This window comes from Cheilinus undulatus, linkage group 4 (assembly GCF_018320785.1).
Source record: "Cheilinus undulatus linkage group 4, ASM1832078v1, whole genome shotgun sequence".
NCBI classification, from domain to species: Eukaryota; Metazoa; Chordata; class Actinopteri; order Labriformes; family Labridae; genus Cheilinus; species Cheilinus undulatus.
Genome location: NC_054868.1, coordinates 15571693 through 15586134, shown reverse-complemented (window position 1 = coordinate 15586134; position 14442 = coordinate 15571693). Strand labels below are relative to the sequence as shown.

Sequence of the window (14442 nt, the reverse complement as noted above, 5' to 3'; positions counted from 1 at the left end):
AAATTTTAATGCAATTAACCCATCTACAGCGCAGAATGACTCAAAATCCCTGTAAGGTCTCTGGCAATGCATTTCAGGCAGTTTGTCCAAGTAGGGTTATCGTCGAGCATGCGCAAATGGGCCGTTGTTCAGGTAGTGACCAACCAACTTGATATGGAAGATGCTAAACAGCACATTGCTCCTCTCGATGGGAAATTTGAGTACAAAAAAACCCAAGACGGAACAGTTGACCGACATAAAGTATTATGCACATTTTTCAGGAAGGAATTTTCTTTTCACCGAAGTAGGGCTATAGCAATAGATTCTTTTCGTAGTTGAGTACTCTATCGATTCCTCTGACGATTAATCGGGTACTCTAATAAGAAATATTGCATTCTTTAATCAGTTACTTTGGCTTTTTTTCAAGAGAAGTAGTACTAGAGAAATGAGAAAAGAAGCTGGGTCCCTTAAATGAACTACTTCTTTTTTTTTTTTTTTTTTTTTTTTTTTTAAGATTTATTTTTGGCCTTTTTGCCTTTATTTGATAGGACAGTGGATAGAGTTGGAAACAGGGGAGAGAGCGGGTAGAGACATGCAGGAAGTAGCGGCCACGGGCCGGATTCAAACCCGGGTCGCCTGCGTATATGGCATGCGCCTTAACCACTCGACTACCGGCGCGCCATAAATGAACTACTTCTATATTAAAAATTGGTATTATTCTTTAAAGAGAATATATTTTACAAAGTGCAATGAAGTTCTGATGACAGTTTACATTTCTTAACGTTACAAGGAAAGGAAGTTAAATAATGACATTAGATTATGTCATATTTGGGGTTTTAGGGATCCTCTCTCAGGAAATTTTGGGTGCTAACTCTTTATTTCTTCTATTGTAGTTTATTTTTATTTTCCAGTTTGTTATTAAATTGAAGGGACACAATCATTTTAACATCCTTTACTTTATACATGCATGTAATATTTCACATTAAAGCAAGAATAAAGCTCCATTATTCACACAGTGGTCTGATGATGTCTGAAAATAGAACCTTTAGATTACAGGAATATGGACGATTTTTCAAAGCGTGTTCACTTGTAATTTTTGCACATTTTTGTTTGTGAATTCATCCACCATAATAATATGACCGTTTAAGACCATCCACTGACATGGAGAACACATTTTAAGGGATAAAGCTGCTTCTGTGACCTGTTGAATCCTGACTGTATGATGATGAACTTTGACCTATTTAGTCTCAGTCAATATCTGTGGCAATAGCGTGTTTCTATTTAATTGGTGTCAATTTATTATCAATGCAAGTCTTGTAAAATTATTTGGGATGCTGACACTTTTTGAAATATACGCTGAAATCAAGATGTCAGTGTGCTGAGTTTTAAATAATTTATAGTTAAATGTATGACATGCGCTCGCGGGAGAGAGAGAGAGAGAGAGAGAGAGAGAGAGACCCAAAACAGGACTTGAATCGTGACGCCTGACAGTGTTCTCTGAAACCGTCGGGCCAATAAACCAGAAGTTTATGAGAAAGAAAGCGCTGTCTCACTCCAGCGAGTCATGCAGGCAAGATCAACTCGGAGGTCTGCATAGGTTCACCAGTGCCAGCATAGTGCCGTATTTGCCAGCCATAGGCAGTGGCTGCGTAAAAACGCAGGACACATGCCTGTAAGCATCACTGCATCAACTTCTCTTCCTTTGTGATTTTCACGGCTAGTATCATGCATGTTGCGTTACAGTAACAGCAAAAACAAGTACATTGTGCTGCACAAATAGCCATCCGTGTGAAATACAGCTTGCTGTGCAACACGCGGCACGATGTCCAGGCTACAGTACGGGCGTATATGGATACATGACCGATTTAAGTGAAGCCTCGAGGCAGATAATTTGCCTCGAGGAATTTTTTGATTCGAATCACCCGAATAATTCGAGTAATCATTTCAGCCCTACACTGAAGCACTTCCAGCTTAAAATACCAGGTTGCTTTGATAGCGGCCTTCAGGTCATCTGCATTGTTGGGTCTGGTGTCTCTCATCTTCCTCTTGACAATACCCCATAGATCCTCTATGAGGTTTAGGTCAGGCCAGTTCGCTGGCCAATGAAGCACAGTAACACCATGGTCATTGAAGCAGCTTTTAATACTTTTTGCAGTGTGGGTGGGTGCCAAGTCCCGCTGGAAAATGAAATCAGCATTAAATATATGGGTTTCACTTTCAGAAAAGAGTGACAAACAATGTTGAACTTTTTCATGATATTATAATTTTTTGAGATGCATTAGTATATTACCTTCTTTCTTGAGTCTGCTTGCTTATGCAAAATGAAACATGATAAATATAGATTAAAAATGAATGATATCTAATCATGATTGATCGAAATTAATCCACAGCAATCCTGTGATTAATCTGATTAAAAATTTTAAATGTTTGACAGCACTAATTTCAATATGTACACGTGCAAACGAGGGCTATTTATAAATATATAGAGAAGATCAACACAGAGATGAACGAGATAGTCAAAGTTTTATTGTCATCTCCGATGACGCACTGTTTATTGGCAATGTGTGATGAGGAAGAGGAAGAAGGGGGTAGACAAAAGGGAAGGGTTAAGAGGTAGAAATGGGATTGGCCCTAAGGTTTTCTTAGATAATACACTTTGCCTAACTACAGTTTGCAGGCTAGATCACACTAAAACTGCTTTAAACTGGAGCATCTAAAGCCTGCCACACACATAATTTTAAAAATCGTAACTGATTTTTTTCAATGTAAGCGACCACACATAGCAATAAATCACTGATTTGATCATTTTGTTCTCATAGAGAGTATGCATTGCGTCACATTCAGCTTGTGACAACTGCTCAGGGGGCTGAGTGGCAAAACAGCTGTCTATGGGGAACAGATGAAAATGGGAGAAAACAGACTAATATCTGTTTAAATTAGGGATATTTGGACTGGAGAGATACATACTGTTTCCTAAAGACACTACGGATCGTTGTCATTCATAAGGGGTCATATATCAACTTTCCTGACATTTATAATGGACTTCATTTTAAGTAAACAAAGCAGAGTCTTCAGGCACACATCAGCCTGGTCCATCAGTGATGGATGTGAACTGAATCAACATGGAACAGTTTTGTTAATATGAGGCTTTGAATCAGTTGTGTCTCAGCAGTCCTATTCAGTGCTTTGCTTGCTTCGTCCTACTTAGCTAATCTTCAAAAAGATCACTTTGTGGTTGTTGTATCTGTTTGCTAAAACTTGGGATATAGCCTACTTAGAGTGAGATCACTGAGCCTACGATGTGTGTTGTTCTTAATCTAGTTCAAAATTATCCCCAGTTAAACCTTGATTTTACTTTTAATGTGATAAAATCACACTGTACACCTTTCGTATTATGTCGGAACTGTTACAGTTATATGTTCACTTCATGAACAGTCATGGAAATAATGTCAGTATTTAACCAATTTCAAAACTTTAGTTTACAACAGCTATGTAAACTAATGTAGGTCTTTCCCCTATAAAACCAGCTGTTTTAATCAGACAGAGCGGGACTATTTTTTAAGCTATTAAACATAATCTGTTGTCATTAGATGCCTTGTAATCTTAGATATTTATCTGTGTGGTCATTGCTGAAATTTAAGGTCTTAATTTTCCTTTAATGTAAGGGGAAGGAGAATGGAGTGAGGTTAAGCTTATGTTCATCACTGAATGCTTGTTGTACCTACTGTTCTAGCCCAGCTTCATCTTGTATTTTTATTAACGTACCGTCACGGCTTGAAACATTTCTGTTAATATACACCATCAGCTGAGGATCTGTACTGGACACAGTGAACACCATCAGGTGTAACTATTAAAAAGACAGCACTCTTCAGTTGGAGTAACACTGCTTACCCTTCACTAACTACTGATTTCTGTCACCAGTTCATGCTTTCTGCCACTCAGCAACTGGACTTGCACTGACTTGTGCTGCCTGTGACGTCACATGCATACCCTCTCTAGAGTGTGGTATAGAATGAGAAGATCAACTCAGCACACCACAAACTAAAAGATTCTGTTCACCGACTACAAGAGTCTTGGCTTGGTCATGTCTCTCGAAACAACAAATCTTGCACTGTCTAACAGGTGTTCAGAGTGAAGAATCTACTGTGGTTAGCTGTTAGCTACCTGCCTAGTCTATTGTGGTTGCAATTTCACTCCAGCTCCTCTCCTTTGTCAGTTTGTCTGTGATGTGTTTTACTGTACACATTGTTGAACACTTGTTTTGTTCTAAAAATCAACAATTTGCTCCTTCATTTTAAATGTTCATCTAAACTTTATGCCTCCTGTTTACTATTGTTGTCATGTGATTTCATTTTACTTCCTCCTTCAGCCAGCATCACATCGTAAATCTGATTGGTCTGTGTGGCTGTCCTCGGTGCTCACCACATACAGGAATTCTGGTTCTAAATATTGAACATTTTTGATATTTACGATCTCGAGTTAGAGTGCCTCTAATCAAGTCAGAAAGGGAAAAGGCACCAACACCACAGGATAATCAGGCAGGATAATCTTAAAAACCATTTAATAATCGGCCTTTGCTGACTTTGGGCAGAAGGAAGAACTAAACCCAACAGTTGACACATTTATCATGTAGTAGTGTGTGGCCTGCTTAAAACAAAGACTGGCTTTGACCTTCTCCTCTATTCCAGGTCTGCTTGTTCCAGTGGATGAGGAGCGCCCCAGCCATCTAATTCTGGGGGTGTTGTTAACCCTGCGTTATCTGATGCCTTTGCTGCAGCAACAAGTCAATACAGCCAGCCTCAAAGGAAGCTTTGGAGTCATGAGGAAGGAAGCTGATGTGCAGCCAACACCTGAACAACTTCTTCAGGTGAAAAGAAGTAAAAGTTTGTGATATTTTCTGTGATCACAGAGTATACGGTAATCACAGTGTTAAAGTCATTTTCTGTGTGTTCTTTAAGGTTTACGAACTGACCCTGCACTACACACAGCATTGGGATCACAATGTGGTCACAGCAGCTCTGGAGCTCTTGCAGCAGATGTTCAGGACTCCCTCACCAGAGCTTTTGCACATGCTCATTACCCCAGGCAGCATTTCACATGCCACTGTTTTTCGCCAGGACATTGAGAGTCGTGCACGCTCTGGCAGCATCCTTGAGCTCATTGGTAAATTAAAAAAAATCTTTACAGAATGTGTCTTCTTTTACACCATTATGTGGGCTGTGCAGTCACCTGGTACTCATCTTCCAGTGTAACTGTTGTAGCTAACTATTTATTAATGAACCCAAACTGACTAACTACATTTAATTTGCATCATTGTGCTACTGTTTCTGCTTCGATTTCTGTTGTTTGCTTTCTTTTTTGCTTGCCTAGTACTTTCCTCTTCTCTCCAAATAACTGCACTCTTTACTATAAGTTGATTCAAGCTTTTGCGGCTTTTCACTTGCTCACCTCCTGTTTCTACTTCCTGTTTCCTGTCATTGCCAGCGGGAGGGTCCTCCTGCAGTCCACTCCTACTCAGGAAACAGAGAGGTGACTTGTCTATTCATCCTTTCTGGTCACCGCAGTTTAGAATCCTGATGTACAGGGTTTGGGCAAATGTTCCTCTGACTGATTAACTGAAGACCCTTTATTTTGTTCAGGTTTACAATAATTTGCTGAGGATTCACAAAATTGTCTTTCTAATTTTATAGTAAGGGCATTCTAAGGAAATGTATGCTTTTTCTTCAGTGCAGTCAGTCAAAGATGAATTTGTGCCATCCAGGTTTTGTTACTTTTGATGTTCTATTCACATTAAACCCTGTATGTCCAGGTAAAATGCTTTCTGGAGAAGAGGATGGATTGGAAGATGATACAGAGAAAACAGAGGTCACTACTGGTGCCTTCACAGGTAAGAAGCATCCACTTCTGATGAATAATATTGATTTGTTATCTGACATTTTTACCTACCATTATTCAATTATGAAGGAGTAAAAACTTGCTCTTTATGTTTTTCTCCAGCATCAGTTGTTGGTGCCGACAGCTCTTCTGCAGTGCAGGTTGACATTATCACTGAGCAGCCACGCTCCCAGCATACCCTGCAGCCTGGCGACTCAGTGGACCTCAGTGCATCCTCTGAGCAGGGAGGTGGGACATCTGCATCAGACACTCCTGAATCACCCAATGACAATGAGGAGGAAATACTGAGTCGGAGCTCCAGTGGTGGGGCCAACATCACTCCAGAGACAGCTGACTATACAACACCAGAAAATGCTACCCCTGAGGGAGGGCCCTTAGGAGCTGGCGGCACTTTGCTGGGTACTAACGACCGATCACTTCCACCAAGTGACTCCTCCCAGACCACCACAGAGGGACCAGATTCAGCTGTCACTCCTTCAGATGTTGCAGAACTGGTCAGTGTGACTGTGTGGCTATGCACATTAGAATAAATAAAGCTGGAGAATAGAGTTTGAATGAACAGTTGTTACTGGTGTTTTTATGTGTGTTCATAAAATTTTGGGGACAGTATACCTGCCTTAAAACTGAAAAAACTAAGAGATAACTTTTCATTAAATATTATTGTTTTATGAACCCTAATAACCCTAATGGTGAATTTCATGGAAGTTCTTTACCTTCAAATTGCATTGCTTAAACTTACTGTAAACGTTGCCCAAATCATTCTACACCTGTGTAGTCAACATCCTTCCTTATAGGCACTTGTTGGTTAATGCTTTATGATATAAAATTATGAATGTTGCACAAAAATTCCAGATTGAGTACTGAATTGCATAGTTTATATCAGGTTCTAAAATTAAGGTTAAAGGATAATTGATCATAGAATTAAATCCCCTGTTCAGTGGACTTGGTATGTCTCTGGGTGTTGTTTGTTGGTACCCAGAAACACTAAATCAGTTAATGTTAACATGCTCCCAATCAGAGGCCCTTAAGTTCCTTAGTGCCATTATAACAGTTCTGCCTCAATGGGCCTGACCCTTTGCTTTGTGGCTCTCTGACCTTGTCATAGTCACAAACTCTTTTGCCTCGGGTGATTGAGCCATTCCCTCCCTCGCCACCCTCCACTGATGGTCCTGATGCCACAGACAGTGACTCTTCTGCCAACACAGCTTCATCTTCATCATCATCTTTCTCTATCTCCTCCTCTTCCTCCTTCTATGCCACTTCCTCTTCTAGCACTGGTGACAAGGTCAGACAGTCAGACATTTTGAACTTAGCTGGAGTGGCTTGCTTGAACTTTGCTTTCTTCATTTCTTCTTCTTACTTCATTTCTTCTTTCCTTCACTTGTTCATGATGGCCCATACTCATACCCATACTGAATTTGCCCTGCTGAGTGTTACTTTTCCTCTCTTCTTGTCATTTGTGATAGACCATTCCACTTTCTCTTTTGTTTCTCTTGCGAGTTCCTTTCGAAAGTTGAAAGACCTTGGATGATAGACCTAACTGTTATCTCCATTCATGATACATGTAGCTTGGAACAACAATTTCCCTGCAAAACAGCATTTATGTACCCCCTACAAGTTTGGTTGATCAAAGAGTGATTTTTGACTAAATTTTGGTTTGAAAGCTGATGTTCCTCTGGTGGATACAGGCAGTCACAATTGCACTGTTCTTGCTGTGCTTACTGTTTGAAGTTGATTTGCGATAAATTGAGTTAACTGTGTAAACCGTTGAGTTAACTGTTTGTTTGACTTTGGTTAACCTGGAATTTACCCATTGTTTGGTATGAATTGTCTTGCCCCCTTGATCCAGCAAGTCTAACTCAGTGATTAATGAGACAGTACTTTTTAGATATTCTTTGCATGCAGTTGTATTTCAAAATTGTTGTATTAGTTGTTTTGATTAAATAAGTTTCAAGAGCCCTCTGGGGATGATTTTTCCATGTGTCTGTATAAAGGTATTGGATGGCAGTGAAAGCCAGTACTCTGGAATGCAGATTGGAACACTACAGGATGAAGAAGATGAAGGAGTAGCACCTTCCTCCCAAGAAGAACCATCAGAACCATTCCTGCAGTCAGCACTGGGTGTGTTTGTATAGTCACATGTGAACTGACATCAACAGAGAAACTAGTTTGCACTTAAGATATGTTCTGTTTATTAATTTAAAACTTTTATTATGCTTGTTGTCTCCACGTGTGTTTATATCCAGCTCTCAGCAAGCCTCATCTCTTTGAAGGCAGAGGGCACAACAGACAGGGTTCAGACAGCAGTGTGGATCGCCTCATATTAAAGGATGAACCTGCAGAACCTGAACCTGACAACAAGGTAACATGCCCACACAAGAAAAGTCTGTGCCACCTAAAGGTAAAAGAAGCTAAATATGTTTTCTGTGTGTCTGTCTCTAACTCATCTGTCTTCATCATAGCCTTCACGTATAAAGGGTCCAATTGGGCATTATACAGACCTGAGAGTGGAGCCATTGGTGCACTGTGTACGACTTCTTGCTGCTTCCTTCTTGCTGACAGGACAAAAAAATGGCAAGTGCTATCAGAATTTCTCAATAGATAACAGTGGCATTTTCATGATCAAGCTGAAGCAACTGTTTCTTATTGCTATGACCTAACCAAGCTGTTTCTGTGCTCAAAGTCAAACCAAACTAGGACCACTGAACAGTGTTAACAATTTACCTTGCTAAATAGGTTATTATTGGGTCGCAGGTGGCCGAGTGGTTAAGGCATCCCCCATGTACGTGGACAGCCCGGGTTCGAATCCGGCCTGAGGCCCTTGACCGCATGTCTCTCCCCCGCTCTCATCCCTGTTTCTGACTCTGTCCACTATCCTCCTCTATCAAATAAAGGCACAGAAATGCCCAAAATAAACCTAAATAGACTTTTATTTAACATCTTTGAGTGTACCTGGTTGTGAGTTGATCAATAAATGCTGTTCTTTATTTTTCCAGGTCTGACTCCTGACAAGGAGGTGCGTGTGAGCGTAAAGGCTCTGGCTGTCAGCTGTGTTGGGGCAGCAGTGGCACTGCATCCAGAAGCCTTCTTTAATTCCCTATATCTGGAGCCGCTGGACGGCATTCCAGAGGAAGGTAAATGTATAAGAAATTAAAACAACCCCATTAAGATGAGTAATGGTCCTTTAAATTGCCTTTATTTGAAGCTGAGCTTATGAAATCAATATATAAGTGAAGAAATTCATACCTAGGTTACTGGAGCATGTATGCCAATTTCAAGGCCCTTTTTAACCACAATGCTGATTATGAATGTGAATATCTTATTTCAAGTAGTGCTTGATTTTTGGTTGAACTCTGATTCTCTATATCCTTTGAAGCAGCTTTACAGTTAGGTCCATAAGTATTTGGACAACTACATATTTTTTTCATCATTTTGTTTCTGGTTACCACCATGGATCTGAAATAAAACACTCATAATGTAACAGAATGTAAACTTTTAGTTTTATTCAGGTGTTTTTACAAAAATATGGCATTTATTATGACCATTTTGTTCACATTACCTCCATTATCAGGGACTTAAAAGTATTTGAAAAGTTAACCGACAAGCTGTTTCATGACCCAGTTCCCTTGTTACTTAAATACAAAGCAGATAAGAGGTCAGATGATTTCAAGTGTTAATTTGGTATTTTGTAGCTGTTTGAGCAGAACTATCAATATTTAGTCCAAGGAGGTTTTAGTTATGCTGAAAATAAATAAAACTATCAGAGAGATGACAAACATTTTACAAATGGCTAAATAAACAATTTGGTACATTGTCATGGGCTATGTTCCATTCAGCTTAAGCACTCCCAAGAAACTCCAGGACACAGCTGATTCACTTCCATGAAGTTTACTGGGAATTTTGTGAAACTGCAATATAGTACAGTGAGATGTCTGTATCATTAATCAAACCAAACACACAGCATCTGAAAAAATAATACAGCTCAGCTACCTTATCTCTATAGCATATATGATAAAACACAAACAAGCCATGAAAATCAACCAGCAGCAATAACCATTAAGCTAACCTAGCATAGCACAAACTAAATTAACGTCTTAGCTCTCTCAGTAATCTTGTAAAATTCGAGATAAGTAATAACTTAACATTATATGATGAGATACTTACAGACTGACTGACGACTGGTGGAGCTCACACATGCCTGTAGCTGATTACCGCATGGCAATTTTTACTTCCTGTTTCCCAACATGCACTGGTACTGCATTACCATGGTTACAAAGATAAACAAACCACACTGAACTGCTGAAACAAAGTAGAAAACACATTTTCAAGTGGCATGACATACAGTCTTGAAAAAGAAAACATCAGGGTATCCGCGGGGTCTTGAAAAGTATTAAAAGGTGATAAATCAATTTTGGAAAAATTAAGACCCTTAAAAAGTATTAAAAAGTCTTATCATGACTTTATAAAGTCTTAAATTTTGAAAGTATTTTTTCTGAATTAGCTGTCCAAGAGTTTGAGTCCCAAAAACATTGTAAAAGTGTGTGAATTTATTCATTTTTATTAAAAAACAAAGATGAACAGGTACATAAAAAACTAGGCTATTGTGGGTGCGTTCGTAAATTGTCTCTGAGAGCGCCAGAGCAAGGTATATCACTGATGTAAATGGTTACAGCTTGAAGTAGCGGTGAGGTATTAAAAAATATTGAGAAAGTCTTGAAAAAGTCTTAAAAAGGTATTAAAATTAACTTCAAGATTCCTGCATATACCCTGAAACATGCACTGGCATGCCCAGCAACATCAAAAGGCCTGGAATATCACAGATGACGGCTCAAGTGGATGGTCACAGAATTATTTTCTTGGTGAAGAAAAATCCCTTAAAATATTCTAGACAAGTTAAGAATACTCTTGAAGCAACCAGTGTATTATTGTCAAAGTCTACAATCAATAGACACCCTCATGAATGTGAATACAGAGGCTTTGTAGCAAGGTGAAAACTACTTGTAACTTTTAAGATCAGAAAGAGACAAGTTTAGACAAGATAAAGGAACCGTTCTTGATCCAAAGCTTATCACATCATCTGTCAAACATGTTTAAGTCATCGTTATGGCACGGGCATGTATGGGTGCCAATGGAAGAAGCTCACTGCTGTTTATGGATGATGTGACTCCTGACAGAAGAAGCAAGATGAATTTTGAATTATATAGGGCTATTTACTTTGCTCACATTAAGTCCAAAGACTATAAACTGGTAGGCTGGTACTTACAGTGAAGATGGATAACCAAACATAACCCAAAACATACAGAAATCCATCCATGTGAAGAGTAGCTAATTTAGCCAAGGTTGTCTGTGTTTTCCCCACAAACTATGCACTGCAAACTATTTGCATGACTCAAAAATCATCAGGTGAATTGGCTTGAAAGTGCAGTGTATGACAACAGGAGAGATTGATGTGTTCAGTGTGCTTAAGTTGGTTTGACACATCATATAGTCTGTGATCCTCATCAGGCGCAGTTAAGTGTGTGGTCCCCAGACTTTCAATTGTCCTACAAAAATCTGCTGAAACTAGTCTGTTAGTGTGTACTACTAACCTTTTCAAAATCTGTGATGACTGAAAGTTGTGTAGTGTGTCCCCTGCTGAATTGTATTGCTATTAGAAATTAGTGATGCTTTTACGAGTGCTCTGCTATAAAGTTTCTCATTAGGATATGACAATTGCACAATGCACAATACAAGGATGCTGAAAGTATCCAGACTTTATGGAAGGCAGGCAGAATTTTTAATTTACACCTGTGCCTTCCCATTATGACATGCCAAATTACCTTGTATTTGGAAAAAAAAAGGCCTTAGATATTTGAATTCATAAAATGCATTCATCACTGACTTCCCATTTGGCTTGAGTTCTTTCTCTGACATTGTTTTCATTTTTTGTTACCTTGCAGAGCAACAGTTTGTCAGTGACATTCTGGGCTTCATTGACCATGGGGACCCCCAGATCAGAGGGGCTACAGCTATCCTCTGTGCAGCCATAGTTCAGGCAGCTCTCACCAAAACTCGTTTCAATATACACTCCTGGCTGGCCAGTGTGCATAGAGCAACAGGTAGGTTTGTGTAAAACATGGCTGGGAAAGTTTTAATGCTTTTTTTTTTTTTTAACCTTTTTGTCCCATTGCTTTTCAGGAAACCCTTTGTCTTTGATGGACTTGGTGCCTTTGCTCCAGAAAACCCTTAAAGATGAATCCTCCGTCACCTGCAAGATGGCCTGCTCTGCAGTCAGGGTAAGACAGATCTGCATAAGTGTGTCAGTGGTCTGTACTCATTTTTGTTCGATTAAGGGCTGTGAAACAATTAAATGTTCAACCACAATCTCTGAATTTCTGTTGTCAATTGCTATTAATCTTTTTTTGCTTCATTTTTAAATTCCACTATTTTGCATTCAAGACCTTTTTTGGTTTCCTTTTAGATTTTTGTACTGTTGTGAACAGAGGATTTTTAAGTTCCTCTTTGGATACAGAACTGTTTTTATTTTCAAAGAAAATAAGTGGCAATTATAGATCAAACATTATGACATTAACTTAACAATGGAAAAGAAATTTGCTATGGATTGAATTGAAAACAAGGGAACAGTAAAAATGAAATGTTTGATATTACAAAGTGTAGATGGCTTTTGACTTTTCCACTGAGTCGTCTACATAGACATGTAGAAGATGTTGCAGTGGCTTAACCAAAGTGTGCTAAAGGGGGACAGTAAGCATACCATTAATACTATAACAATAAATTAACACACCAATTATGGACCTAATTTTCACAGCAGTTAATGCATGAACGCTAACAGCCTTATTTTTAATTTGTCTTTTTGTGTTTCAGCAATGTATCATGACAATGTGTAGCAGTACTCTGAGTGAGCTTGGTCTGCAGTTGGTGATAGACCTACTTGCTCTGAGGGACTCTGCATATTGGCTTGTCCGCACTGAGCTCTTGGAGACCCTGGCTGAGATGGACTTTCGGTACACAATTTTTTGTGTGTGTTACTCTAGTTATACGCTTTTCCTTATATTCACCAAAGATGACTGTACTTTCTTTCAACAAATTTTCTGTCCATGAATGTCTGTAAAAACAGTGATGCCATATAAACATATTGACTTTTTCTCTTCAAGGTTGCTAAATTTCTTGGAAAGGAAAACGGATACTTTACACAAAGGGGATCATCACTTCACTGGGGTAATTTGTCATTGTTCCTTTCTTGTAGTACTGCAGTGGAAATGGGGGCCCTTTTATAGGTTGTTTCTACCAAGCGGTCCGGTTCAGTTCAGTATGGCACGACATGCATTTTTTTGCATTTCCATATATCAAAAGGAGTCCTGAAAGAAAACAACCTGTACTGTCACATATTTTTTGGGACCCTTCCATAGGGGCCCAAAGCTTGCCTATCCGTCTCAAAAAGGTGGAGCTACACACAACAATAGGGGTTTGCACTGATGTCCCTTTCAGACTACTGCTCAGCAAAATAAAACACTGTCTGCTCTGTGAGGAGTGGGTGAAAACAAGAGAAAAACAGACTAATACCACCTGTAATTAGGGATATGTGGGCTCGGCAGAAATCCATACCAAGGATTTGTTACTTAATCTAGTTCAGTTCTAACACCAGTTAAACCTTTAGTTTATTACCTCCGCCAAGGAGATTATGTGATCGGGTGGGTTTGTTTGTTTGTTCGTTTGTTAGTTTCTTTGTTTGTTAGTTTATTAGCAACATAACTCAAAAAGTCATGGACGGATTTTGATGAAATTTTCAGGAAATGTCAGAAATGGCATAAGGAAGAACTGATTAGATTTTGGGACTGATCTGGCTCACCGTCTGGATCCAGGATTTTTTAAAAGGATTCTGTACTATTGGGAGATAGGGCTGCGCTGTTACCACTTTACACCAGGACATGAACTTATCCAAAGTTTTGGAGTTTATAGAGTTTGAAAGATGCACGCCCAGTCGTGGAGACGAGTCTGAGCGTAACAGAGAGAAAGACAGCGAATTGTAGCGAGAATACTCACAATGCTGGAAGGAATAGGGGAATATTCACCCTCTGCCATGACTTTGACATGTAGCAAAGCCAATGCTTTGCCTCACCATGTCTCCACCCCACCGGGAAGGGAGTAATTGGCGAATTAGATTTTGGGAGTGATCCAGATCACCATCTGGATCCAGGAATGTTTTTAGAGGATTCTTCACTATTGGGAGATAGGGCTAATGGCGGAGGTCTGCGCTCTCTGAGTGCTTTTCTAGTTTTTAAATATGACTGAGGGTGCACTCACACTTAGCCATCCAAACCATGCCTGGGTTCGGAACCTAAAGTCCAGTATGTTTGACCAGTGTGTGTGTATACGTTCGTTCTGGTTGGGCGCAGCACACTTCATGGCCCCGGCACAGAAGGATGAGGTGGGCCTAGGTACAGTGCAAATACAAATGAAGGAGCCCTAGCACAAGAATGTGACCTAACATGAGGTAACAACTTTTAAAGGACCCGCACAGTGCGTACCAAGCGGCAGCTGCATGCTCAATAGACACACTTTCCTAAA

The 14442-nt window shown here is 39.6% G+C and overlaps 1 protein-coding gene across 4 annotated transcripts in view; it reads left to right on the top strand.

The window, feature by feature from the left end:
* The window catches only part of htt (huntingtin), a 79593-nt gene that overhangs the window by 8492 nt on the left and 56659 nt on the right, over window positions 1-14442 (top strand). For 3 of the 4 annotated variants that reach the window (XM_041785193.1, XM_041785196.1, XM_041785192.1), the window contains exons 8-20: window positions 4668-4846; window positions 4938-5142; window positions 5464-5508; window positions 5789-5866; window positions 5977-6368; window positions 7869-7995; window positions 8121-8236; window positions 8337-8448; window positions 8871-9008; window positions 11814-11972; window positions 12052-12149; window positions 12739-12878; window positions 13029-13092. In XM_041785193.1, coding sequence (XP_041641127.1) covers window positions 4668-4846; window positions 4938-5142; window positions 5464-5508; window positions 5789-5866; window positions 5977-6368; window positions 7869-7995; window positions 8121-8236; window positions 8337-8448; window positions 8871-9008; window positions 11814-11972; window positions 12052-12149; window positions 12739-12878; window positions 13029-13092 — 1853 coding nt within the window. The remainder of the gene's footprint in view (window positions 1-4667; window positions 4847-4937; window positions 5143-5463; window positions 5509-5788; window positions 5867-5976; window positions 6369-7868; window positions 7996-8120; window positions 8237-8336; window positions 8449-8870; window positions 9009-11813; window positions 11973-12051; window positions 12150-12738; window positions 12879-13028; window positions 13093-14442) is intronic. The other variant, XM_041785194.1, reaches the window with a different exon arrangement.